Source organism: Neovison vison, chromosome 3 (genome assembly GCF_020171115.1).
Source record: "Neovison vison isolate M4711 chromosome 3, ASM_NN_V1, whole genome shotgun sequence".
In the NCBI taxonomy this organism is placed as follows: Eukaryota; Metazoa; Chordata; class Mammalia; order Carnivora; family Mustelidae; genus Neogale; species Neogale vison.
Window position 1 is genome coordinate 172,689,989 of NC_058093.1, and position 25,516 is coordinate 172,715,504.

The 25,516-nt window shown below is 38.6% G+C and overlaps 2 protein-coding genes across 7 annotated transcripts in view; one reads left to right on the forward strand and one right to left on the reverse strand.

Moving 5' to 3' along the window:
- ESCO1 (establishment of sister chromatid cohesion N-acetyltransferase 1) overlaps window positions 1-9,412 on the forward strand; it is a 77,799-nt gene extending 68,387 nt beyond the window's left edge. For 5 of the 6 annotated variants that reach the window (XM_044243298.1, XM_044243302.1, XM_044243303.1 and 2 more), the window contains 3 exons: window positions 397-540; window positions 2,595-2,782; window positions 6,337-7,521. In XM_044243298.1, the coding sequence (XP_044099233.1) occupies window positions 397-540; window positions 2,595-2,782; window positions 6,337-6,484 (480 nt within the window). In that variant the 3' untranslated portion in view covers window positions 6,485-7,521. Of the gene's footprint in view, window positions 1-396; window positions 541-2,594; window positions 2,783-6,336; window positions 7,522-8,552 lie in introns of those variants that run through there. The other variant, XM_044243304.1, reaches the window with a different exon arrangement.
- A 2,618-nt stretch (window positions 9,413-12,030) lies between these two features.
- GREB1L (GREB1 like retinoic acid receptor coactivator) overlaps window positions 12,031-25,516 on the reverse strand; it is a 272,594-nt gene continuing 259,108 nt past the window's right edge. The window contains exons 31-36 of the mRNA XM_044243306.1: window positions 22,413-22,578; window positions 21,290-21,517; window positions 20,238-20,379; window positions 19,161-19,361; window positions 16,169-16,307; window positions 12,031-14,818 (exon numbers count right to left, since the gene is read on the reverse strand). Of these exons, the coding sequence (XP_044099241.1) occupies window positions 14,655-14,818; window positions 16,169-16,307; window positions 19,161-19,361; window positions 20,238-20,379; window positions 21,290-21,517; window positions 22,413-22,578 (1,040 nt within the window). The 3' untranslated portion in view covers window positions 12,031-14,654. The remainder of the gene's footprint in view (window positions 14,819-16,168; window positions 16,308-19,160; window positions 19,362-20,237; window positions 20,380-21,289; window positions 21,518-22,412; window positions 22,579-25,516) is intronic.

Sequence of the window (25,516 nt, forward strand, 5' to 3'; positions counted from 1 at the left end):
GTGCCCACTTCCATTTTACTGATGAGAGTGCTAACTAAGGCTTGGGAAGAAAAGTGCCTTGCCTGGCTAAGATTCCAGTGAAGTTCTCCAATTCACAAACCCATGATGCTTCTAATGCTTTAATGTTCTTATTTTCTATTGTAGGAGCTCTCACTTTTCTTGTTAATTAGACTGCAAGGCTTGACATTACTGTCCAGTTCTTTCCCCATTTTGCACATTGTTCCACAGGCTTTGGAAACCATTATTGGTTAACATAATCATTGGAAAGAGCTCTTCTTTAGGCAATATCTTTCTTGGAATAAAATACTCAACTTACTGAACTGAAATAGTATGTCTTAACATGTATACAATGCTTTCTTTCATTGTTACAAAAAAATACTGTTTTTTATTTGGCAGGTTGACGAGATTAGAGAGATGGTTGATAATGATTTAGGTTTCCAGCAGGCCCCACTAATGTGCTATTCCAGAACTAAAACACTTCTCTTTATTTCTAATGACAAAAAAGTAGTTGGCTGCCTAATTGCGGAACATATCCAGTGGGTAAGTTAAGTGACTTTTAAAGAGTGTTCATATGTAATTCAGTGTCTGACGAGTTTACTGTGTAATCTTGAGTAAAAGTCATGGTAAATTTACAACATTTTATGTATGTGAATGTGAATGTTGGAATTGCCATGTGTAGGTTTTGACTAAGCAGAGTTGTATCTTGCATGGGAATTAGTTTCTCAAGTCAGTATATAAAATAAAAATTCTGTAAATCAAAAAGTACTGTTATATTTTGTTTAGGAAGTTTCCATGTTGGATATTAATGTAATGTTTGTCTCATTCCTTCAGCACTGGAATAAAGCAAAGGTTGGCAAACTATTACTTGAGGGCAAAATCCAGCCTATTTTTGTAAATTAAATTTAATTATAATATAATTACAATATAATATATATACAATATAATAATAAGCAATGCCCATTTGCTTACATGCTGTTTCTGGCTGATTTACACTAGACTGAGTTGAGTAGTTACAATAGAAACCTGATGGGCTGCAAAGCCTAACTAAAATACTATCTGTCCAGTTCTTTATAAAAAGTTGCCCCTCCCCAGAATAGATTACCACTTCTTTGTTTGAGCTTTAGGTGAGAAGTTGACTTGTATTTGGGAGCCAAATTGTACAAAAAAGAATCACAGTAAGGGGTATATTCACATTGGGTAAGTTACGTAGTAACAGACCAACTTAAGAGAACAGAAGATTCTAGACCCTCTAATCATGCTCATTTTGAGGAATACCTCATTTGAATTCTTTTTTCAGCTGAGTTCTTGTTTGTGAATTCAGTGCACATTGGATTTGACTTTTGTTCAGTTGCTATCTTTCTGGACATTAATAAATTCCTGAAAACATATGTTTTATCAAAATTTTCTTACAAAATGTCAGAACAAATCTTTGAGTGAGTTTCTATATGTTAATTTTTAAAAATAAGTCTTAAGTTGTGTAGCTTTATGAATCTTGCTGTTTATATTTAAAAAATTGATTTAAATGAATAGCTGTGATAAGGTAATTTGTGGATATAAATTTGATATAAAACGACTTGTAGAGTTTGCCATATTGAAATTGAGTTAATTTTACATAGTGTATACTCTTGTGTTTTTTAAAATTTCTATTCTCCCAAGTTCTAAAAATTACTTTTGCAGTGTTTAGAGGATAGCTATGTAATGTTCGTTAATTCTTCATCGTGTTGTCTCATTGTTTTAAGATTTGTACCATGTTCCATCAGAAGGTTGGCTGTGGTCCAACTAGACTGATAGAGGAGATGCTATGTTTTTTATAGCACTTTAGTTTTCTTTTTTTTGTTTGTTTGTTTTGTTTTTTTAAAGAGATGGGAGTGTGGGGAAAGCAGCTTTTTAAATTGATTCTTCTGCCATCCCTCCTCGTAATTCTGCACAGCTGTGACCCCTAGAACTATGGCAGCGATCACAGAAGCAGTTGTTACGATTGCTGAGTTCTTTTTTTTTTTTTTTTTTTTAAGATTTTATTTATTTATTTGACAGAGAGATATCACAAGTAGGCAGAGAGGCAGGCAGACAGAGAGAGAGGAGGAAGCAGGCTCCCTGCTGAGCAGAGAGCCCGATGTGGGACTCGATCCCAGGACCCTGAGATCATGACCTGAGCCGAAGGCAGCGGCTTAACCCACTGAGCCACCCAGGCGCCCCACGATTGCTGAGTTCTTGACGTGTACTTTTGCTTGTCCTTAGAATGTGGGAGGTAGAGAAAAAAATGGACCAGCCCTGCTGGGCAGGGTATTTTGTATGTATTACCTTATTTAATTTCTCTACAATTTTCTGAGAGAAGTAGTACAATTTTCTAGTTTATAGATAAGGAACCCAAATCTTAATTTGTTGACTGCTTTTGTGGTCATAACTAGTAAGTGAATTAGAACAGAATGTAGAGTCAGGTCTCTTTCCTGAAGTAAGAAGGAAAGCATAAGTGGCCCCCATAGTTTGTTAAGCCGGACAAATGTAGCAGCCTCTGCACTAAGGTCAGTACTAGACAGTTGCTAATTAAATATTCTCACTTTAAAATTTTTCCGTCTTTAATTTTGATACCTTAGGGGTACAGAGTTATAGAAGAGAAGCATCCAGTTATCAGGTCAGAAGAAGAAAAAGTCAGATTTGAAAGGCAGAAAGCCTGGTGCTGCTCAACATTACCAGAGCCTGCAATCTGTGGGATCAGTCGGATATGGGTGTTCAGCATGATGCGTCGGAAGAAAATTGCTTCTCGCATGATTGAATGCCTGAGGTAACTGAATGTCATTCTTCAAGTCCTTTTCTGTAGTTTTAAGATTTAAGTGGATTTTTCATATCAAGATTGGCATTTAATCTTAAATGTATAACTTCTATTTTAATTCAAAGTTTGCATAAGATTGTCAGTATATTGGATCTTTGTTTTTTATGTGAATTTAATCTGGGGGTGGGGGGGAGCAAGCACTATCAGTTAAATCCTATTAAACTGTTTTTACTTACTTGTCACTATGGTATTAGGCCAAAATAATCCACTTATTCAAACTGTTCAGTATTGGAGAATTTTAAAGATAACCAAATAAATGTGGGAAGGTTTTTTTGGAATTTAAAATTGCTTTTACAAAAATTTGTCTTAAATTAAGAATATCATTTGTAAATTATCTAAGTCTCCTACTAGTTTTTTCTTTTTGCTTTTGTTGCTTGATTTTAAATTAAGGTATAGAGGAAGACTCAGATAAATTGCATGTTTTGTTTTTTGTTCTTTCAAGCACCTTTGTCAAAGGGTTAATGGAGGTTCATATTAATGCAGATGACGTTTTATTCCTAGAATCCCTGTCTCTTATCTGTAGATACAGCTTTCAAAGTAATCCATCATTGTTGGAAGTTCCTAACTAAGGCTCTAGGAATCTTAGAACCTTAATGTGTTTGGTTTTTCCTTCTTATTTTATTATAGGTAGTGATCCAGGAGGGCTCAGGGTCTACTCACCCTTGTCATGGCAAGAGGCGGGTCTTATTTTAGCTCTTTCAGAAAATGCAGCTGTTTAAATAATTGTCCGATATATGAGGGTATTGCTCCTCCTTTAAATCTTGTAAATTTAGGTCTTATGACAATCCTAAGTTTATAAAAACGTTAAACAGGATAGCCATTGCCTTTGTTCTGTGTGATAATGCAATGCTCCCATAAGCTTCCTGTTAAAACTCATACAGAGTTTCTACTTTTTTCATTTATTGTTCTTTCTCATGTACCTAGCTCACTTTGTTAAGATTACAGTGTGAAAATTCTTATAGTCTTTATCTTGGCTAAATTAAAAAATTGTTTTTAAATAGCAGCTTTATTGATATAATTACATAGCGTAAGACTTATCTCTTTAAATTATATAATTCAATGGGTTTTAATGTATTCACAAGGCTGTGCAGCCATCACCACTGTCTAATTCCAGAACATTTCCATCGCTGTCCCCCCCCAAAACCCACACTCATTAGCAGTCATTCCCCATTTCCCTCTCCCTTACCTTTTGGCGGTCACGAATCTACTTTCAGTCTGAATGGATTTTCCTGTTCTGAACATTTCATACAATGAATTCCTGTAATATATGACCTTTGTCACTGGTTTCTTTCCTTATTAGCATGCTTCAGAGCTCATCCATGCTGTAGTATGTGTTTGTGTGCTTCATCCCTTTTTTTATTGCCAGATAAAATCCTGCTGTGTGGATGTGCATTTCATGTATCCATTCATCAGTTGATGAATGTGGGGTGGGGTGGTTACACTTTTTTGGCTGTTAGGAATAATCTGTAAACATTTCATGTACAAATTTTTGTGTATTTTTATTTCCCTCGGTAAGTAGAGAAATATTTGCATTTTTTTAAGGATTTTATTTAATTATTTGATAGAGATCACATAGTAGGCAGAGAAGCAGGCAGAGAGAGGGGGGGAAACCAGCTCTCTGCTGAGCAGAGAGCCTGATGTGGGGCTCGATCCCAGGACCCTGAGATCATGACCTAAGCCGAAGGCAGAGGCTTGACCCATTGAGCCACCCAGGCGCTCCGTATTTGCATGTTTTATTTCTCTTGGTATATACCTAGGAGTAGAATTGTTGGGCCATATAGTAAATGTATGTATAACATTTTGAGGAGCTGCCAAACTGCTTATGAAAGCAGCTATACTATTTTACAGACGCACCAGCAATATATGAGGGTTCTAATTTCTCCACATCCTCACTAGCACTTGTTATTGTCTGTCTTCTTAATTTTAGTCATCCTAGTGAATATGAAGTGGTATTTCATTTTGGGTTTGAGTTACATTTTCCTAATGGCTAATGAGCATCTTTTCATGTGCTTATTGGCCATTTATGGATATTCTTTGGAGACAGCCTATTCAAATCCTATGTCCATTGTTAAACTAGTTTATCTTTTTCTTATTTTAATAGTTTTTTATATATTCTGGAGAGAAGTCCCTTATCAGATATAAGATCTGCAGATATTTTCTACCTTTTCATAGCTGTCTTTTCATCTTCTTGGTGTCCTTGAACGCACAAAGTTCTTTAATTCTGAACTCCAAATTACGTATCTTTTTCTTTTGTCACTTATGTTTTTGGTGTCCTAACAAGCCATTTCCTAATGCAAGGCTACAAAGATTTATACCTGTATTTTCTTCCAGGAGTTCATAATTTTAGTTCTTACATTTAGGTCTTTGACCATTTAAAGTTAATTTTTGTGTATGATGTGGTATTGGATCCAACAACTTTCTCTTTTTCATTCCAGTTGTCCCTGTGCCATTTATTAAACTGACTGTTCTTTTCCATTGAGTGGTCTTGGCATCCATGTCAAAAATCATTGATTGTGAGGATTTATATCTGGACTCTTCAGTTCTATTCCATCAGTCTATTCTTATGCCATAGCACACTGTTTTTAGTTCTGTAGCTTTGTAGTATGTTGCAAAATAAGGAAGTGTGAGTTCTTAAGTTTTATTCTTTTTCAAGATTTGTTTGACTGTTGGTGACTCTTCCAATTTCATATGAGATTTAGGACCACCTTGCTAATTTCTGGAAAGCCAGCTGTAGTTCTTTTGATTCATAAACATGGCATGTCTTTGTATTTATTTAAGTTTCCGGATCTTGCACTTCTTTTGTTAATCTTGAGTATTCTCCTGATGTTATTATAAATGGAATTGTTTTTAAAATTTCATTTTGGATTGTTAATTTCAAGTATATAGAAATTCAGTTAATTTTTTAATATTGCTCTTGTATTCTGCAACCTTGCTGAACTCATTTTTTTAATTAGATCTAATAGTTTTTTTGTGAATTCCTTAGGATTTTTGTGTGTATATATAAGGTCATCCAGAAAGAGGTAGTTTTATTTCTTCCTTCCTAATCTGCTTTTTAATTTCTTTTCCTTATCTAATTATTCTGGCTAGAGCCTGCAGTAAGTAAGTACACTGTTAAATAGAAGAGGTATAAACAGATAGCTTACTTTGTTCCTGATCTTTGGGAAATAGTTTTCAGTCTTTCACATTAACTTTGATGTTCTCTGATACTTTTTATCTGGTTGAGGAAATTCCTTCTACTGAGAATTGTTGAATATTTTTATCATGAAAAGGTGTTGGGTAAATGGTTTTTAAGACCATTGTTCCTTTCATAAAAATTTTTCTACCTTAGATTATTAATAACCTAGAGGAGCGATTATTTTTAGCAATTTTTAGAACATATAACATTACCTAAAAGTTTTACTGGTCAAATTTTACTTGATGGGTTTTTCCAGTTTTAATGATAAAAATACTAATTTCTTTTCTTTTCTTTTTTTTTACCCTTCCACACCCCCCTCTTTTTTTAATAGGAGTAACTTTATATACGGCTCGTATTTGAGTAAAGAAGAAATTGCTTTCTCAGATCCCACTCCTGATGGAAAACTATTTGCAACACAGTACTGTGGCACTGGTCAGTTTCTGGTATATAATTTTATTAATGGACAAAATAGCACCTAAAACAAATTTGTGCCTGCAGTACTAGAAGACATCTACTGAAGAGAATGGATTGGTTGCTGACTTTAACCAGGAACTAGGGCCATTTTTATTACAATGAACTCAGGACTGGCAACAACCATAAGGTTGTTCCATTTTCATAAAATTGGAAACAATGCAGTAATAGCTTATTATTGTTTTGTTTTTTAAAGAAGATATTTTATTATCTTTTACAGAAATTTATGATTGATGTATTTTATCTATAGTTATTTAGACATGTTTACATGCAGCAGATAATTGTTCATAGTGGACTGAAAACTAATGCAAGGACTATGGTCTCAGTGATAAGTATATTTTGAAGTTCTTAATATGGAAATATACCAGTGTAGCTTGGTACTGTATTTTTTTATATTGATCTGCTGATACCAGTTATAGTTTTAAAGATTGTATTTTTACAGAGCGGAAACCAATGTTTTGGGTTCTTATCCAAGGAGGGGGCAGTATTGCACGTTAAGGAATTCAGAGCTAATTCTTAAATGGCCTGAAATACATTCTGAAGGCACCCTTGCAAAAAGGCAAAGTTCCAAATTAGCAGGAAGAATTTGGGAGCTTTTTCTTCTATTTCTTTCTTTCCTGTTCTTGAAGCAGGAAGAAGTGGAAGGTGGTAAAGAATTGAGACTTTTCTTCTTGGAGAGCTATAAAGTGACTAGAATTAGAAAATACCCTCTAAAGTTTATTATTCTTTCATTCTGGTTTTATTTCTTAAAATAAATGGCACCTGGGCACACTTAGGCTATTAACAAATCCCAAAGAGGTTTATAAAAACCTGTGGAATAGTTGTAAGCTAACTGTGGATGACTTGGTATCTGCTTTGTTATTCCTCAGAAATACTACACTGAGTATATGCCCGCGTTACTGGACTTCATTTTGATACTTGTCTATCCTTCATAGTGCCCTCTACTTTTAAAGGGTTTATATGTTGAAAAACTGCTGTGGCCTTTTATGACCTGTATATAATGTAGAATAAAATAATAAAATACTTGATAGCTTTTTCTAAGTGATAAATGGGATGATAGTGTGTTGTCATTTGTGCTTTTCAGGGAGTTGTTTGATGTCTTAAAACACTGGCTTTTTACAAGTTTCACCATTTTGCCAAAGGGCAAGTATGTCTGTAGCAACTCTGAACTTGGTCTTCAAAAGGCAAAATCCTACCTAACATGAGAATTTTTCTGGTCTTTCACAGAAAGAAAGGGCCGTAGCCCAAGAATGAAGCACCACTATCCTTTAACGTAGATTATTTTTATGAGCTAAATAATCATATCTCCATTAAAAACCAGCTAAAAGTTAGGACTTTAAATTAGCAGATGTGTATTTTATCCCCCTATAGATAGATGCTTTTTAAACTTTCAGAGCCATGTAAAGCTCTGTATTCTGTTTGTAGGGGTGTAAATATTTCCCTCTGACTTAATTATGATATTCTGACTTTTGATACTCCCTTTCCCTTTGGACTTGAAACTATTCTAGTCATCCCTGGTGTCCTCACTTGCCTGACAGGGAGTGTAACTTTTTTTTTTTTAATTTATTTATTTCTTTGACAGAGATCACAAATAGGCCGAGAGGCAGGCAGAGAGAGAGGAAGGGAAGCAGGCTCCCTGCTGAGCAGAGACCCCCCCGACGCGGGGCTCGATCCCAGGACCCTGAGATCATGACCTGAGCCAAAGGCAGAGGGATAACCCACTGAGCCACCCAGGTGCCCCACAGGGAATGTAACTTTTTAAAAGGAGGATGACATTTTCAGGTACATTATAGATGCTCTGGTAACTTTTAATTTCATAATACAGATCCAATTTCCACAGAAGCCATAGTATGCTTCTTTGTGGAGCAAAACTTGGTGGTTTCAAGGGGATCTGGGAGTAGAGCATATACATTGATTGGTTAGTTTAAATGTTACAGTTATTAGGAAAACCATTATTTTCACATTTATATTGAAGACACAGCCCCTAAAATAACTTTTATAGTCTAGGTATTTCTCAAAGAGTAGTATTAATGACTTCTAACTTTTGAGTGTTTTCTATGTGTCACACCTATATAGTGCTGGATTATTTTATTATCTGACAACTCAAGTAAGGAATCTGGAACTTAGAAGCTTAAAAGACTGCTGTAGCAGTCAGTGTGAAAAATGCTGAAACACAGAACTAAAGCTGTGATGTGTTGATGAAGAGGAAGAGACAGCTAACTTTGGAGAAGATACAGTTTGAAGAATTGAAAGAGTTGATAACCAACTGAAGAAGGATCATGGCAGAGAATCTAGGGTAATTTGGAATTTTGATTTGGGTAACTGGATAGATGGATTGACTGAAAGGGGAATTCTGGAGAATTATGTTGGGAGGATTGGACCAGAAAGGATGAGTGCACGTTTGGTAAAGATTTTGAGGTCATTGCAGAATCTCCAAGTGGAGATACCTGTTTGGTGTGAAATTGGATATGTTGATCCAGAATTTGAGAGAAGTTTGAACTAAGGAAATGTATTAATATAGTTATTCAGAAATTTAGAAGAGATGTTCCCACTGTAGGCTTTGTAAAATGACAGGATAGGAGAGAGTTGTGAGGAACACCATCATTTAGGAGTCTCAAAGAAGACTACCTGAGAAGAGGTAAGAGGGTCAGAAGAGAGTGGTATATACCAGAAGAAGTGTTTGATAGTAAGAATGGTCAGCACTATCACATCACAATTGAAGGCTGAAGAAAGACGCTAGAAAAGAAAGGAGCGATCTTTTCGGAGTGGTGGAGGCAGTGATGGATGCAGTGAGTATACACTAATGGCCACAGTCAGACTTCAAAAGAAGTGATTCTGTAATTGTGATTGAATAAATATGTCTATGAATTTGTCAGCTGCCCTTGAATAGTTGTTGGTTCATTCTTTTTTTTTTTTTTTTTTTTTTGACAGAGAGATCACAAGTAGGCAGAGAGGCAGGCAGAGAGAGAGAGGAGGAAGCAGGCTCCCTGCTGAGCAGAGAGCCCGATGCGGGACTCGATCCCAGGACCCTGAGATCATGACCTGAGCCGAAGGCAGCGGCCCAACCCACTGAGCCACCCAGGCGCCCTTGTTGGTTCATTCTAAAAATGTCTGGAGCTCCTGGGTGGCTCAGTCAGTTGAGCATCTGACTCTTTTTTCTTTTTTTTTTTTTTTTGACAGAGAGAGATCACAAGTAGGCAGAGAGGCAGGCAGAGAGAGAGGAGGAAGCAGGCTCCCTGACGAGCAGAGAGCCCGATGCGGGACTCGATCCCAGGACCCCGAGATCACGACCTGAGCCGAAGGCAGCGGCTTAATCCACTGAGCCACCCAGGCGCCCCGAGCATCTGACTCTTGATTTTGATCCCAGGGTCGTTAGATTGAGCCCTGCTTTGGGCCCCACACTTAGTGGGGAGTCTGCTTGATATTCACTCCCTCTCATATTTGCATGCATGCACTCTCACTCCTTCTCTCTCAAAAATAAATACTAAAAAAAAATGATTAGTATATAGGGGCGCCTGGGTGGCTCAGTGGGTTAAAGCCTCTGCCTTCAGCTCAGGTCATGATCCCAGGGTCCTGGAATCGAGCCCCACATAGGGCTTTCTGCTCAGTGGGGAGCCTGCTTCCCCCCGTCTCTGCCTGCCTCTCTGACTGCTTGTGATCTGTCAAATAAATAAATAAAATCTTAAAAAAAAAAACGATTAGTATATAGTATATAGACATAAGAAATAGAAGTATAGATAGGAACCACAAGGTTTTATGAGTTACGCCCTTTTCTACATGGACATGCATTGGTTTTATTATATATTGCAAGAATTATAAAGAAATCATGATTTTACAAGTGAAGCATGACCATCATAAGGACAATAAGTACAGTAGACATGCAGTGACATTTTAATTGTTCTTGCTTAGATCGCATGGCTGCCCCAGATATCTAGTCCTGTCTGGCCATATTTTCACCAGGATTTAAACGATTGCTGAGCTGGTTTGTGGAGAGTGACTGCAGACATAGTTTGTCTTCTACCTATTCTCATGGCCCTTAGGCCTTTTGGCATCTAAAGGGAAGATACTATCTTATAATAACCCCTCCTCCTGCCACACCATTCTTGTAAAAATAAAATACACTGGACTACTTACAGAACAAAAAAGTGGTCAGAAAACTTACTTCGCTTTCTCTCTCTTAGAACTTATTCCATCTGCTGTCATAGTCTCTGAAGTGGATGCTTTGCTTAGCTCAGTACTTGACAGTAAAGAGCAGAAGGAATTTACTGTGTGAATGGCTTTAAACCTTGGCCTCAGTGATCCTTCTGAAATCACATTGGGTGATGGTTTCTTTCAGTAAAACCAGGGGTTTGGTGTTAGAGCAGCGTTCTTGTAGAGAAAGCATACAGGTTTGTTTCCATGACGAAAGAGAGACCTGAGGAATATTTGTTGCCTAGATGTTGTTCCAGCATTAGGTAGTTGAATTCAGAGGTACAGCAGTCAGAGTTTCACGGCCTTTTGGTCCTTCCAGTGGACCAGCTGCTTTGGAATATATAGTGGAACACTATATATCAGGAGCAGTTTCTGCTTGCTCCTGAATGTGTCACCACACTTAACAAATGTTTATTCCCCCTCCTGAGGTAAATGGCCAGGGTCCTTGACCTAGAAGAGTGTTTTCATGGTTCTTTATCAAAGTCTACTGTACTGAGCACTCTTTACATAATAGAACTGAAAGGCATTTTTCTGGAATAATGAAGTTATTCTTAAAAATAGGCAGTTGGGAAGTAAATTGGAGATTAACCCTGTCATACTACATAGTTTTTGCAACACAAAGTTCTGAGGACACCAAAATGAGTGTAGTTGCCATTTATAAAAGATTGTGGATCTACTCTATTTCTTTTTTTAAAAAACACTTAAAAAAAAAAAGATTTATTTATTTAATAGATCACAAGTAGAGAGGCAGGCAGAGAGAGGGGGTAAGCAGCATCCCTGCTGAGCAGAGCCTGACTCAGGGCTCGATCCCAGGACCCTGAGACCATGACCTGAGCCAAAGGCAGAGGCTTAAACCCACCCAGGTGCCCCCAACTCTGAGTATTTTTTTATTTATTTGAGAGAGATCATAAGTAGGGAGAGGGGCAGGCAGAGAGAGAGGAGGAAGCAGGCTCCCTGCTGAGCAGAGAGCCCGATTCGGAGCTCGATCCCAGGACTCTGAGATCATGACCTGAGCTGAAAGCAGAGGCTTTAACCCACTGAGCCACCCAGGCACCCCGCAACTCTGAGTATTTCTAATATGTCTGTCATCCATACCTAATATGGGACTTTGTAAATGGGCATGGTATGTAGATACTTCATATGTGTGTGTGTGTGTATATCTTCTTTGTATAAGCTACAGATTTTCATTCACCATATATTTAAAAAAACTCTTGGGCCAGAATTGTCAAATCTTCGAGTTATCCAACTTGTGATATGTGGACTTCGTATCTGTTTTGGACGTTGCCAGTGGTAGGGAGCTCATTCCAGTTTTGAACATACCAGAAAATTAGTGTAAAGAAAACAAACTTTTTCTTTTTTTGTGGGGGGGGGGAGGGGGATGGGAGAGAATTTTAATACATTCACCAAATTAAACAAAAGGACAACATACTGTAGACACAACTTAAGACAATTTAGAATCATAAACAAAATGTGAGGTAGACCAACTAGTGAAATTCACCAAATTTTGGTTGAGAAAACTTTACAGTAATAAAGTAACACAGGTGCCTCCTTTTCTAAAAAATCACAAAAAGCAATTGCATAAGTTACAGCCAAAATAACTGAATACAATTCTCATTCTAATTTTAGTTTACATTCAGTATTAACCTGTGTGAACTGTCCTACATGACAAGGTTCAACAGGTCTATAGATTAGTTATTATGCAGGCCTAGCAAACACACTCATACCACAATGTTCTAAAGGATGGCAAGGCTTGAAGCTGAACACACCAAGGTATGTATTAACAAATCATGGTGTCCTGTGCTTGTGCAATTTTATCCTTAAAGGAGAAGGACCTAACATTCTCTAAAGAATTATACTGTTAAGGTGATTTTTAAAGATCCAGACCTTAGGATTACAGGCATTGGAAAGAATAGGGAGGTCAGTTGGAATTCTCCATCATGGGGGTGACGGTCCTTTGGCTTTTTTCTGGCATTTCTCTTCCATAGGGTTAAGTAGTATTTAAGAGATCAGTTACTTGATTTTTCAGAGTACCATGGAGTACCTGCATCTAAAGTTACTACTTTAAAAAACACACTTTAGACTTTGAAGCCCTAAAGCCTGAAGAAACCCTGAGAAGCCATCTGCCCCAGGTACAACTGTTTTGGAATTATTTCAAGTATCTTATTTGCTCTATATAGTAAATGTTATTGGAATATTGCACAAACAGTGGGTTTCTTGATATCATCTGCATTAGGCCCTTTCAGCAAAACAGGAACAATTGAAATACATTCATTTCTAAAGCAACCTGCTTCAAAACGTACCTCTTCACCAAAAATTCTGTTGTACTAAAATTAAGGAGTATTTTTAAAGAATACATAAGGCAGATTCTCTTTGAAGGACAATTTTAAAAATGGGGTTTAAAGGAATTGTTCATTTCAAAATACATTTAAAGCGTCATAAGTAGCTATATTAAAATCAAGAGATCTGCAAACCATTTTCAGATTAGTACATTCCATCTTTTCACTACTGTAAACTCCTTGTTATCATAAGCTAATAAAGCTGGTCAGTTAACATCATTTGTTTTAAGTAAATGCAGGGTTAATCAGCCCCCTTTCAGTAGTTTCAGGCCACAGATAAGACATCAATTCAAGTAAAAATGGCCATTTTAAGTGGTATATATGGGCTAATAAAAATGTGAAGGAGATTGTTTAATGATAACTGTAATTTAAGCATAAACTTCTAATAGACTTAGTTGGTTCTAGAACATTTTCTAAAAGTCTGTTTTTGATTAAAATATATTGGTGAGAAATCTGTAGAAACTTACACGGCTGATATTGAACAAACACCCCCTGCTGATTTTAGCTGAGTCAGAGACATTATGTAATGGAATCTTTCTTTCTTCTTAACAAGAGAATCACTGGTAGGATTAAAACTGGTTATGTCTCTCTCTCTCTCTCTCTCTCTCTGGCTCTGTTTCCCATTTCATTAATTTTTGTGGTGTTGTCGGTATAAGGTAGGTGATAATCATTCAGTGTCTTTTAAAGGAAGCTTTGGTTGAGGCCCTGAAAGGAAACAAACTACTTCTACTCCACACAGAACCGCAGCCTGACGTTTAGCTTTCCTGGTGCCGGCTACTTCGTTCCAGCCAAACAGGGTGGGTATGGGGTGACCACTGAACAGTTTTTAATTGGCTCAACTACTGAATTAGGTTCTCCTTGTTCAAGATTAAAGGCTGGTCCATATTCTCATAGACATACTGTGCTTAGAGACGGGAAACATTTTTAAAGAATGTAAAGAGCAAAGGAATTTCAGCAAGGAGAAGCTGCATAAATGCATACAGCGCCTGCTCTGCATTTACTGATTTGTTTGTTCAGTTTAAATAGTAAACTTTTAACTCCTGTGGAAATTTTGCCAAAAGTTTCAATACATATAAGATTATAAATCTTAAACTAACACTGCACAGAGAAAGACAAAGCTACTTTTTTTTTTTAAAATACAAATATCTTCTACATTCTATCATTTCAGACCCCTGAGTAATACTGTACCAAAGTACAGATCTGAAGAGAAACTGAGGGTTCAGGCCTCAAACGTTAATCTTCAATTAATTCCACACCAACGGTGTGAGTCTCGTAACACATTCAGACTAGCTAATGCCGAGAGTCTGTTTTCCCCCTAACATAGTGTAGTAGAAAAAACAATGCAAACTCCATGTTCATTCTCCAAGTACGTCCTCCTCAGGCTCCCATGGCAGACCATGTCTTAAGTAATTGCATAACTGCCTAGGGTGGAGTTAACCTGAATTTAAGGTCCTGACAGTGGAACTGAAAGAGAATGATAGCCCCAAAGACCTGGGTCAGATTGGGGTTGGAGGGGTGGATTTCTTTGGAGAACAAATATGTTGCACTTTGCTCCACAGTGATTGTACCTTAAAGGAAAAAAATCCCAAGTAATTGTTTCTGCCCCACCCCACCTAGGCATCCCTTTGCTGTGTTTGGTCTCTTCCAAAGGTCATACGTGGCGGCCAGTAAGAAAGTAGAGGGGCTTGTCATCACTGCTGTTAGCGGTTTGAAACTCGTCCCGGAGGCGGAACTGCCACTCATCCTCTAGCTCTAAGCGGACAATTGTTTGGCGTAAGGAGCTTCTGTCTTGGCAGATGACACATAGGGTAGCACCTTCAGAAGAAACGCAGAAATGCATGTTAGGCTCAGGGATTGAAATAAAAAGAACCTACCATTTTTTCCTGATTATATTTTCTAAGCTAATGCATCTGAGAACCAACATGTAGGTAAGTGGCCTATCACAATCATTCATAATAATTTTATTTTCTATTTGAGTAAGTAGTATTACAAATTCAGTTTAAGAGTGTAAAGTGAAAAATCCTTGCCCTCTGGTAACCAATGGTAAAACCAGTGTACTGTGTCTCTAGTGTAGGGCTTCTCCACCTTAGCAACACTGGGTAATCTTGTTACGGGGGCGGGGGGGGGGGCTGTTCTGTTCGTGTAGGGTGGTCTAGCAGCATCCTTGGCTCTACTCACTAAATGTCAGCAGCGCCCTCCAGTGCGGCAACCTAAAATGTGTCCCATTGTTGCCAGATGTCCCCTGGAAGGCGGCCCCCTTGCCCCACACTGCTCTACGCGCATTTTATGCATACATACACAATATCCTCTGTTCTTAAATTGTACATAAGAGTAAAATCATATGGTATGTGTCTTTTCTCTGACTTATTTCACTTAGCTTTATATACCCTCTAGGCCCACTCATGCTGCTGCAAATGGCAAGATCTCTTTTATGGTGGAGTTAATCCATTGTATATAAATACATCTTCCTTATTCATTCATCTATGGTGGGATGCTTGGGTTGCTTACATATATTACCTGTTGTGAGTAATGCTGCAATAAACATTGGGGTGCATGTATCTTTTTGAGGTAATGTTTTCATTTTCTTTGGGTGAATACCCAGTACTGGAATTAATGGATATATGATTAATCCTGTCTTCAGTTTTTGAGGAAACACTACACTGTTTTTCCACAGTGGCCTGTGCACAATATTCTGAGTCTCAACTTTCTTCACTGACCTCAGAGGTCATCCTGTTAGGATTATTTGTGGTGCTTAATCTGCAGTTTGTTCTTAGGCAGATCTCTTTTGTATTGTACACACCTGTTGATGCAACTTTAGCTTCTATACCAGAATTAGAACTCATTAACCTAATTTTTATTAAAATTAGGTGATTTGAGAAGCATTATTTCTGCTTACATTGCATTACTTTCTGAAATTAATAGTGGTAAAAACCAAACTTAATGCGGTCACATTTCTGGCTTTGTGTCTGCGTTTTTGCCCTGACTTAACCACAACTTGATTCCACCCCTGCCCCAGATAAGAAAATCGTGACCCTGGTTTAAAAGCAAGGTGTTTAACTTACTGGCAAAAATTATTGTTAATGTGCTTTTTTATATGTTTCACCTCCCTGTTTTATCTGGGGGAACAATGACATTCATAAGCAAATGGCACTAAATTTGACTTACCTTTTAGAAACTTAAATTTCTTCAGAAGATCAGCACCTACAAAAGAGTCACAGAGGTACAAGAGAAGTCCACTGAAAAACACCCCTTCACAGCTGACATTGCTGGAGTGGGGCCTGGAGCTGACGTAGCATATGGCCACCTGGAATCATCAAGCAGACATAGCATGGGCATTTCAAAAAGCAAGCAAAACATCTATACATTAGCTGAGTGAGCCAGTACCTTCCGTTTTAGCTATTTCAGGGTAAGGTAAAGGAGGTAAATTCTTTTATTGAAACTTAAATAGATTGGTTATTTAAACTCTGTAGCTTTTATTTAATGTGCCAAGTTTTAATCTATTTAAGTCTTGTTTCTCTTAATGAAGGACAGTTAGGATTAGTAGTAAGAAACACAACAGGCCTCTTCATGTAACTGCCTTCCACACAAAGGCATACTTAAGATTTAAATGTTTTGATTAGAAATTGTTTATTCTCATCAATAAGGTTATCAGCTTTTCATTTACATGAACTTCAGTTTTCAATCAGACAGAAGCTTCAAATGGCACATGATTTTAAGTAGGCTCCACACCTAGTGTGGAGCCTAGTGTGGGGCTTGAACTCAAAACCCTGAGATCAAGATCTGAGCTGAAATCAAGACTTGGATGCCTAACCGACTGAGCCACCCAGGCACCCCCAGAGTGCATAATTTTTTATTTATTTGGGAGAGACAGCGAGAGAGAGCACAAGTAGGGGGAGCGGCAGGCAGAGGGAGAGCAGGAACCAGACTTACTGCTGAGCAGGGAGCCCAATGTGGGGCTCAATCCCAAGACCCTAGGACCATGGCTTGATCCAAAGACAGATGCTTAACTGAGCCACCCAGGTGCCCCACAGTGGATGATATTTAAAATTTAGTTCAATACAGCTTGGATGTACAGAATATAACTTTACAGAAATTACAGGGTAATAAGATAGTTGGGGAGACCTTGAGAACAATGAAATGGCTTAATATGCAGACCTGACCACTTGGCTCCAAATACAGGTTTCGCTGCTTCGTAGCTAGTAGGATACCTTGAGCAGCTTCCTTCATTTACCATATCTCAGTCCCTTGTCTGGGGAGAGAATAGTAGTATCTGTTTCATAGGACTGTTTTGTGGAATAAATACTGTAAGATGTTAAGTAGGTATTCAGTGAGTGTTAGCTGTTGTTAGACAATGCAGTCTTTAATATTTAATAACATCTAGAGCCCTGGACCCTGGGGTAGAGGATTTTGGAGATACCATAAAAGGCACTATTACACCTAGTGGTTTTTAAGGTTCCTTCTACCTCTAACATTCTACAATTCAATATACCCACAGTGTAGATTACTGAAATTTCATAAGAATAAGAATAAGAATGTAAAGTGTTTATGCTATTTGAATTAAAAATCAGTTCACATGGGGGCACCTGGGTGGCTCAGTGGGTTAAGCCGCTACCTTCGGCTCAGGTCATGATCTCAGGGTCCTGGGATTGAGACCCGCATTGGGCTCTCTGCTCAGCGGGGAGCCTGCTTCCCTCTTTCTCTCTCTGCCTGCCTCTCTGTCTACTTGTGATCTCTCTCTGTCAAATAAATAAAATCTTTAAAAAAAAATCAGTTCACAGGGGATGCCTGGGTGGCTCAGTTAAGCTTCTGCCGTTGGCTTAGGTCATGATCCTAGGGTCCTGGGATTGAACTCCACGTTAGGCTCCCTGCCCAGCAGGGAGCCCGTTTCTCCCTACTTCCCCTGCCCTCAACTTACGCTCTCTCTCAAATGAATAAAAAAAAATCTTCAGGAGACAAACCATAAGTGACTCTTAATCACACAAAACAAACTAAGGGTTGCTGAGGGGAGGGGGTGGTTGGGAGAGGGGGGTGGGGTTATGGACCTTGGGGAGGGTATGTGCTATGGTGAGTGCTGTGAAATGTGTAAACCTGGCGATTCACAGACCTGTACCCCTGGGGATAAAAATACATTATATGTTTATAAAAAATAAAATAAAAAATAAGAAAAATCTTAAAAAAAATGTTTTCAGAATTGAATACAGTTGTATTTCAGTTTGAAAAATTGTGTATGTCAATACACCAAAAAAGCCAAAGAGGAAATAATAGTCTACCAAAATATTACTGTTCCCATTACAAGTGATTTTTTTCCTTTATACCTTTCATTTTTTTAAAAAAATTCCTTACAAAGAGTATATTATGTTAATGAATAGAATAAAATATTTTTAAAACAATACTAATAGTCATAGAGGAAAGCTTAGTGGTGGAAGCCCTTAAAGTTCCAAAGGCCATCGGTGGTCTAAAGGTGTAAGTGACAGATTTTTTAAAAAACTAAAACTGATGGGGAATTTGAGACAGACAAGAAAAAGAGTGGAAAATGAGGAAACAATGGAAAAGAAAAATTCAGGAATAGAAAGTAGTGAAGTGACAGCTCTAAAGGTCTCCTGTGATCCCCTAAGTTGTTCAATAGTCACGGAGCTCCTCTTCTGCCTAAAACAGTGGCTAAGACACTGTGTATCTCTGAAGAACTGTGTCTTGTGGAGAAACATCATGTGATTATAAGATGGTTTGGTAACTGCTTCTGTCCAAAGTCATGGGTAGGCTGCTCAGTGGAACTGACCTCTGAGCTAAGCTGTGCGTCTTCACTAGCTCACTGTGGAGAGCTTGAAGTAGGTATGGGGAGGGACAGTTGCCATCACATCTTGTGTGAGCCTTTGCAGTAGGTCACAGGCTCCTTTTTTGTCTCCATTTAAAATTTAAAATGGGAAAGAAATGGAAGTTGGGGTGCCTGGGTGGCTCAGTGGGTCAAGCCTCTGCCTTTGGCTCAGGTCATGAACTCACGGTCCTGGGACTGAGCCCTGCATCAGGCTCTCTGCTCAGCTCGCTCTCTGCCTACTTGTGATCTCTCTCTCTCTCTTTCAAATAAAATCTTAAAAAGCGCGCGCGCGAGAGAGATGGATGGAAGTAGATAAAAGCACAGTACCAGCCCTCTTCCCTTTACCTCTGGTCCAATGTTAAGGTAGCAGTCAATGGCCAACACAGGACTCTTGAAGTTATGGATGGCTTTGGGGAAGAGTTTGTAGGAAGCGTGCTGAAGGAACTTCTCCAGGAGAAACTGCGCAGGGGCTGCCAGTAGTGTATGTTCACTGTCGGGAGCACAGACATACTGAAGGGGCAAGATGGGTGCTAAGCTCTCTGACACCTGAAATCAGAGCCAAGATTATCATGGGAAATATGTCTGTCACTGGATGAAACAGGCAAGGAAAAACTGCATTGCATACTAACAGTCCCCAAATAAGAGCAGTAGCACAGTGACAGATGGTAGGGCTAAACATAAGTGTGTCATTCTTGGGTTCTGAGAAAGTTCTTTCCCCTTGGGAATAGGTTGGGTCTAACAACACACAGCAAGGGAAGGAGAAATGTAGGGTTCTTTGAAAGTTACTGCATTTAGCAACATTGTGAAGGCCCACAGGACGCCTTTCTCAGTGCTGCTGGATGTGGATGGGTTAAATCCCATCCCATCAGATCCAAAAAATAAAAGCAAAGAGGTTTCTAAGCTCCACTGGGGAAATCACATATTATAAATGATAAGATACTAGTAAATCTCTTAAAAGAATTGGTTAGGTCCATGGAATTTACTCTCAACAGGTGCTGATTGGTATTACTTTCTTAGAAAATGGCAAAGGAACAGACAAGCATCTTAATTTACATTTCACTTATGTATTAAAGAATGTAAAGATGTTAATTTTGCCAGTTTATGAAGAGAGAATGTTAAGTTTGAAACTTGAGATTTGATTGAATTGGTAAGCCTTAAGTCTAAAGAAAGGTAGATCTGTTGACTTCACATGTTACATTTTGCTCTGGGTGAATCCTCAGTAAGGGGAATGAGACTGCAAACTTGGCATTAAGAACTGGTTCCCTGCGCGAACCTGGGTGGCTCAGTGGCTTAAAGAACTGATTCCCTTATGTTATCTCACTTTCCAGTCAAGTGCCAAGGGCTTAATGCCAGTGCCACATAACAAGTACTGGTAAGAAACTGTCTTAACTTTCAACAGTAGAATCAAGCTTGCAAACTTACCATGATCTTTGGTTTAATGATAAAGTCCCGTTGCCCTCCAACCTGAACATGTTTCTTCATGAGACTGAAGTTATTAAAGCGGCAGATGAGCAGGCCACTACTGTTTGTTCTCAGGTTAAAGTCAACATCTTCACAGAAATACCTGAATCATAATCACAGGGATAGGTCTTTGACTATCTGTCACATCCCAGCCATGTTCACCACACACAGATGCATCATAGCTGTTAGGAGACAGACTCAGAATCAGCCTTGCCTTCTGGAGCTGGCTGGTTCTCTTAGCACTGGCCTGTGAACCCTCTAAATTGGGCACTGCAGTCATTAAAAGGAGGAGAAAGTGAGATGGCTTTGGCCCAGATAACCAAAGGGGCCTTAGGCATTCCTGAACTGAAACAGGACTGCACATTCTATATACTCCTGTGGGAAATAAACACAGACATGCTCCCAGTTTTAAAATCCTGGCTGCAAACAACATGAAACAGCTCCAGCATATTCTAATAGTTACAGAGGTGGTGGCTGACATAAGAGGGACTAAATGATCCCTGACATTCCTCACTTGGCCATCTTGGATTTTCTAGGATGGAGATGTTACTTATTCAGGAGGCAAGACCAGGGCTAGCCTGCTCATTCCGGCCTGCTGGCCCTTCCCTGAAGGATCCAAATCTCTGGATTTTACTAACATTTAGGGAAAAGGATTAACTTCCAAGTTCTGAGGATGAAAGAGTTCACCTTCAATGGATTATGGTTCCACACACTGATTTGTGTTGATGTAATAGTTTTTCTCCCTGTTTTAGTTCTTGTTGAATAATGGGATAGCTAAAGTAGGTTTTCTAAGCACTTCATGTTGTAATTCCTGTTTTTTTAAGGGTCTGGGTCAGTTTGAGGGATTAAGAAGGGGCACTTTGGGGCTTGTGATCCACTCCCCCTCCTTGTCCATAAAAGGAGATTCTTGGTTTTTCAAAGACCAAATCAAAGGAGTAGACCCATTATAGGTGTCAGAGTTGGACCGAAGCAACCAGTAGGTGCCAGGATTTCCTCCAGGAGGCCTGACTTACCTGTTGAAGTCGTACTGTACATTCTGAGTCAAGTCTATGTTAAGGAGAATGAAGTCATGCACATGGCACCTAGAAAATGGGGCTTTCAGGCTCTGAGAAGTCAACTTGCTGCTCCATTTCTGTATGCCCAGGATTGCATAGTGGATGATTTTTGGTGTTGCTTCAATATGCTGCAAGACACTCTTTAAGGACACATTCTTACTGGAAACTCCTGCTTCCATGGGCTGGCTATGAAATGTAAAATTGGTTTAAATAAGAGATCAGTAAATATTACTGAGGGTTGTTTATTAAGGGCTAACACTACTATACAGTATTAATATCTGTAAAGGATAAAATTAGCTGGTTTACTTTATATTAGACTGGGATAGAAAAGAAGGTCAAGCCTAGCTTTCATGCTGCCTGTTACTGCTAACTTAAGGGAGCTGTCTTGGGGGTAGGGCCTACCATGTTAAGGCAGAGAAAGAAAGCCATCCCATCTCAAAATGAAGCACATTTTGAAAGTTAGAAGCACATAGGTATACCTCTGGTAATTATGGTGTAACAAAGGAATATTTGAAAACATCACTGGCTTCATATCCACAAGTGGAAACAGACACAATGTGTGAGCCAGACGGGTCTAAAGGTCACCTGGAAGTGTTTCGGAGCGGGGTGGGGGGAGCTACTTGTATTTTGGGGCCATTTATTGCTTAGGACTTCTCCAGGTTTAGCATTTCCTCGTCCTCATGGACCCATTTTCACCACTGTCCTAGGAAGGAGAACCACTGATTTTGGCTCAACCCTAATTTCAGAAGTGAGGGAATTGAGACAGAGATTAAAGGACTTTCCCTTTTCATCCGGGTAGTTACAGAGCAGAGCTGGGGTTAAAAAGCAGGTCTGACTCAGGAGCCAGTAGACTTTACAAAACAGCACTTTCCCACAGACTTTACAGCAGACCAAAGCCGTGATGCAGAAATAGCCCAGGAGTGTAATGGCACACTGAATCTCTATGAATTGAAGAGAGGGCTAGTGAGGGTAGTCTCATTTACTCTCTCATTTACTTCCATGCATGACTATAGCCAAGGAAAGGATCTTCTTCACAGCATTAGGTAATACTTCCCTAGAACGGCTTGGCAAGTACTACTACCTGCTCTGATCCTGAACACTGTGAATGTTCCACAGAACACACGAGTCATCCATCACAACGATGAAAGGCCAGACACACTGGCGTTTAACTCCCAGTTCTTCCAGGCGGTTCCTCTCCAGTTCCAGATTGTGGTAGGACAGCTCCTTAATGAGAAACCTGGCAGCACCTGGAAGGCAACATAACCACAGCTGTACCTCCTTCACTAAGGCTTGACCCAACACCCCCCCACCCCCGCCACCCCAGACAACCTTCTTCCCAAGGCATGCCTGTTCAAGTGGTGAGCCTGCAGGGTGGGAGGGTCAACGAATTGTTCAGAGCAGTGTTTCTCAAATGAGTAAAAATAAGGAGGAGACTGTTTAAAATGCTGATTCTGGAGCCCATCACCAGAGTTGCACTTTAAGTCTGATAAAAGGCCAAAAACCAGAGCAGTCTTTGATGATGTAGAAGATTCATGCACTACACTTTAAGGGGTACTGCAAGAATCCAGTTTCCCTGATGGGAAAGAGGATACCATGTAGAGGAAAAACGCATATAACTGGTTAGTTCCTTTTAAAGCTGTAAAATGTGCTCTCAGTCCTAGAAGCAGCCACTTGCATGTCCTGCTCTAGCGAGTAGCCAGGGTTGCGGTGAGTGGTATGCTGCTTATACTAATGTATCCCCTGCTTTAGGAGATCGACAGCAGTGTTATTTGAAGAAGATTCTGGAAACTGGCATCCTTTCCCTAGATGGGCTTTTTGCAAGAGGTGGTATGGTATAGTAAAAGACTGGAGCCAAGCTAGTAACATTTAATCCTGGTTCCACCACTTTCTAGCTGTGTGACAGTGAAAAAGTTAAATCCCCTATGCCTTGGCTTCTCCATCTATAAGAAGGCAATAATAATGTCCACTTCATAGGATTGTTGTATGGTGTTCACGACAGTGTCTAACATGTGGTAAGTACTTAATATTAGAGATTATTAAGAAGATGATGATCATCAGATCCATCCATGTTGTTGCAAATGGCAAGATTTCATTCTTTCTATGACTGAATGATATTCCATTGTGTATATATGCCACATTTTTATCCATTTTCATGTATCAATGGACACTTAGGTTGCTTCTATAATTTGGCTATTATAAATAATGGTAACTCAAGTCAGTCAGAAAAAGCAAATACCACATGATTTTACTCATAGGTAGAATTTAAGAAACAAAATGAATGAAGAAAAGAAGAAAAAAAGACAAACCAAAAAAACCAGTTACCTATAGAGAACATATGGTTACAGAGAAAAGGGGTAGAGGTTGGGTGAAATAGGTGAAGTGCATTAAGAGTACACTTATCTTGATGAACACTGAATAATATATGGAATTGGTGAATCACTATATTGTACATCTAAAGCATATCACCATATGCTAACTACACTGGAATTAGAATTTAAAAAAATAAAGAAGATGATACTCATCACAGCCAAATTTTATATGAGTGGGCTACCTGAAAATGAAAATGTAGGTAATGAAATGAAGAGATTAAACAAAGCTATTAGATCTATGGAGGAACCAGAAAAACAGTTTGAATAGATCAAGGGTACTACTAGAGATTAAGGAAAATCTACCTTCCAAGAACATTTGTGTAATACTTTGTATTCTCAATGTAGTAAGGACCATATATGAAAAGCCCACAACTAACATTGTAATGGTAAAAGACTGAAAGTTTTTCCTCTAGAATAGAACAAGACAAGGATTATTCCATTGTACCACTGCCACTTGTATTTAACACAGTACTAGAAATCCTAGCCAGAGTGATTAGGCAAGAAAAAGAAAAGGCACTGAGGTTGGAAATGAAGATCTGTTTGTAGGCACATGAATTTATATGTAGAAAGCCATAAATATTCCACACACCCATAGCCATAAATATTCCACACACACATACAAACTGTCAGAAATAATAAACATGAATTCAGCAAAGTTGCAGATACAAAACAAAAAATCAGTTGTGTCTCAATACACTAACAATAATCTAAAAGGAAAATTAAGAAAACAATTCCATTTACAATGGCATCAAAAAGAATAAAATACTTAGGAATATATGTTTAACCAAGCATGTGAAAGATCTGTACATAAAAAAGTATAAAACATTGCTGAAAAAAATTAAACATGACATGGGTAAATGGAAAGACATCCATGGTTATGGATTGGAAGACGTAATATTGTTGAGATGTCAATTTTATCCAAAGTGATCCACAGATTTAATGCAATCCCTATCAAAATCGTAATGATTTATGTGTGTACAGAAATTAAAAAAGAATCCATCCTTAATGTGGAATCTTAAGGGATCCTCAATAGCCAAAATAACGTTGAAAAAAGAACAAAGTTGGAGGTCTCACAGTTGGCTGATTTCAAAACTTACTGTAAAATGATAGTAATCAAAACAATATGGTAGTGACATAAAGAAAGACATATAGGCCAGTGGGATAAGAATGCAGAGCCCAGCAGTAAGGGCCCAGCCCTAAGGACCTGTACAGTCAAATGATTTTTGACAAAGGTGCCAAGACCATTCAATGGGAAAAGGACAATTTCTTCAGCAGATGGTATTAGAAAATCACCAATATAGTGATTCTTTGCATTTCCATGCAAAAGAATGAAATTGGACCGTTACCTTACATTATATAAAACTAAAATGGATCAAAGATCTAACTATAAGAGCTAAAACTATAAAACTCAAAAGAAAGCAGGTGAAAATCTTGCTGTTGTATGTAGCAATGATTTGTTGGATAGGACACCAAAAGCATAGCCAATGGAAGAAGAAAACTTATATTTGGACTGCATCAAGATTTAAAATATCTGAGCACCCATAACCAGCAAGGAAATTGAAGAAGCAGTAATCAAAAATCTCCCAACAGACAAAGAGCCCAAGGCCAGATGCCTTTCCACGGGAATTCTACCAAACATGTAAAGAAGAAATAATTCCTATTCTTCTGAAGCTGTTTCCAAAAGCGGAAATGGAAGGGAAACTTCCAAACTCTACAAGGCCAGCCTTACCTTGGTCCCAAAACCATACAGAGACCCCATCAAAAAGGAGAATTACAGACCAATATCCCTGATGAACATGGATGCAAAAATTCTAAC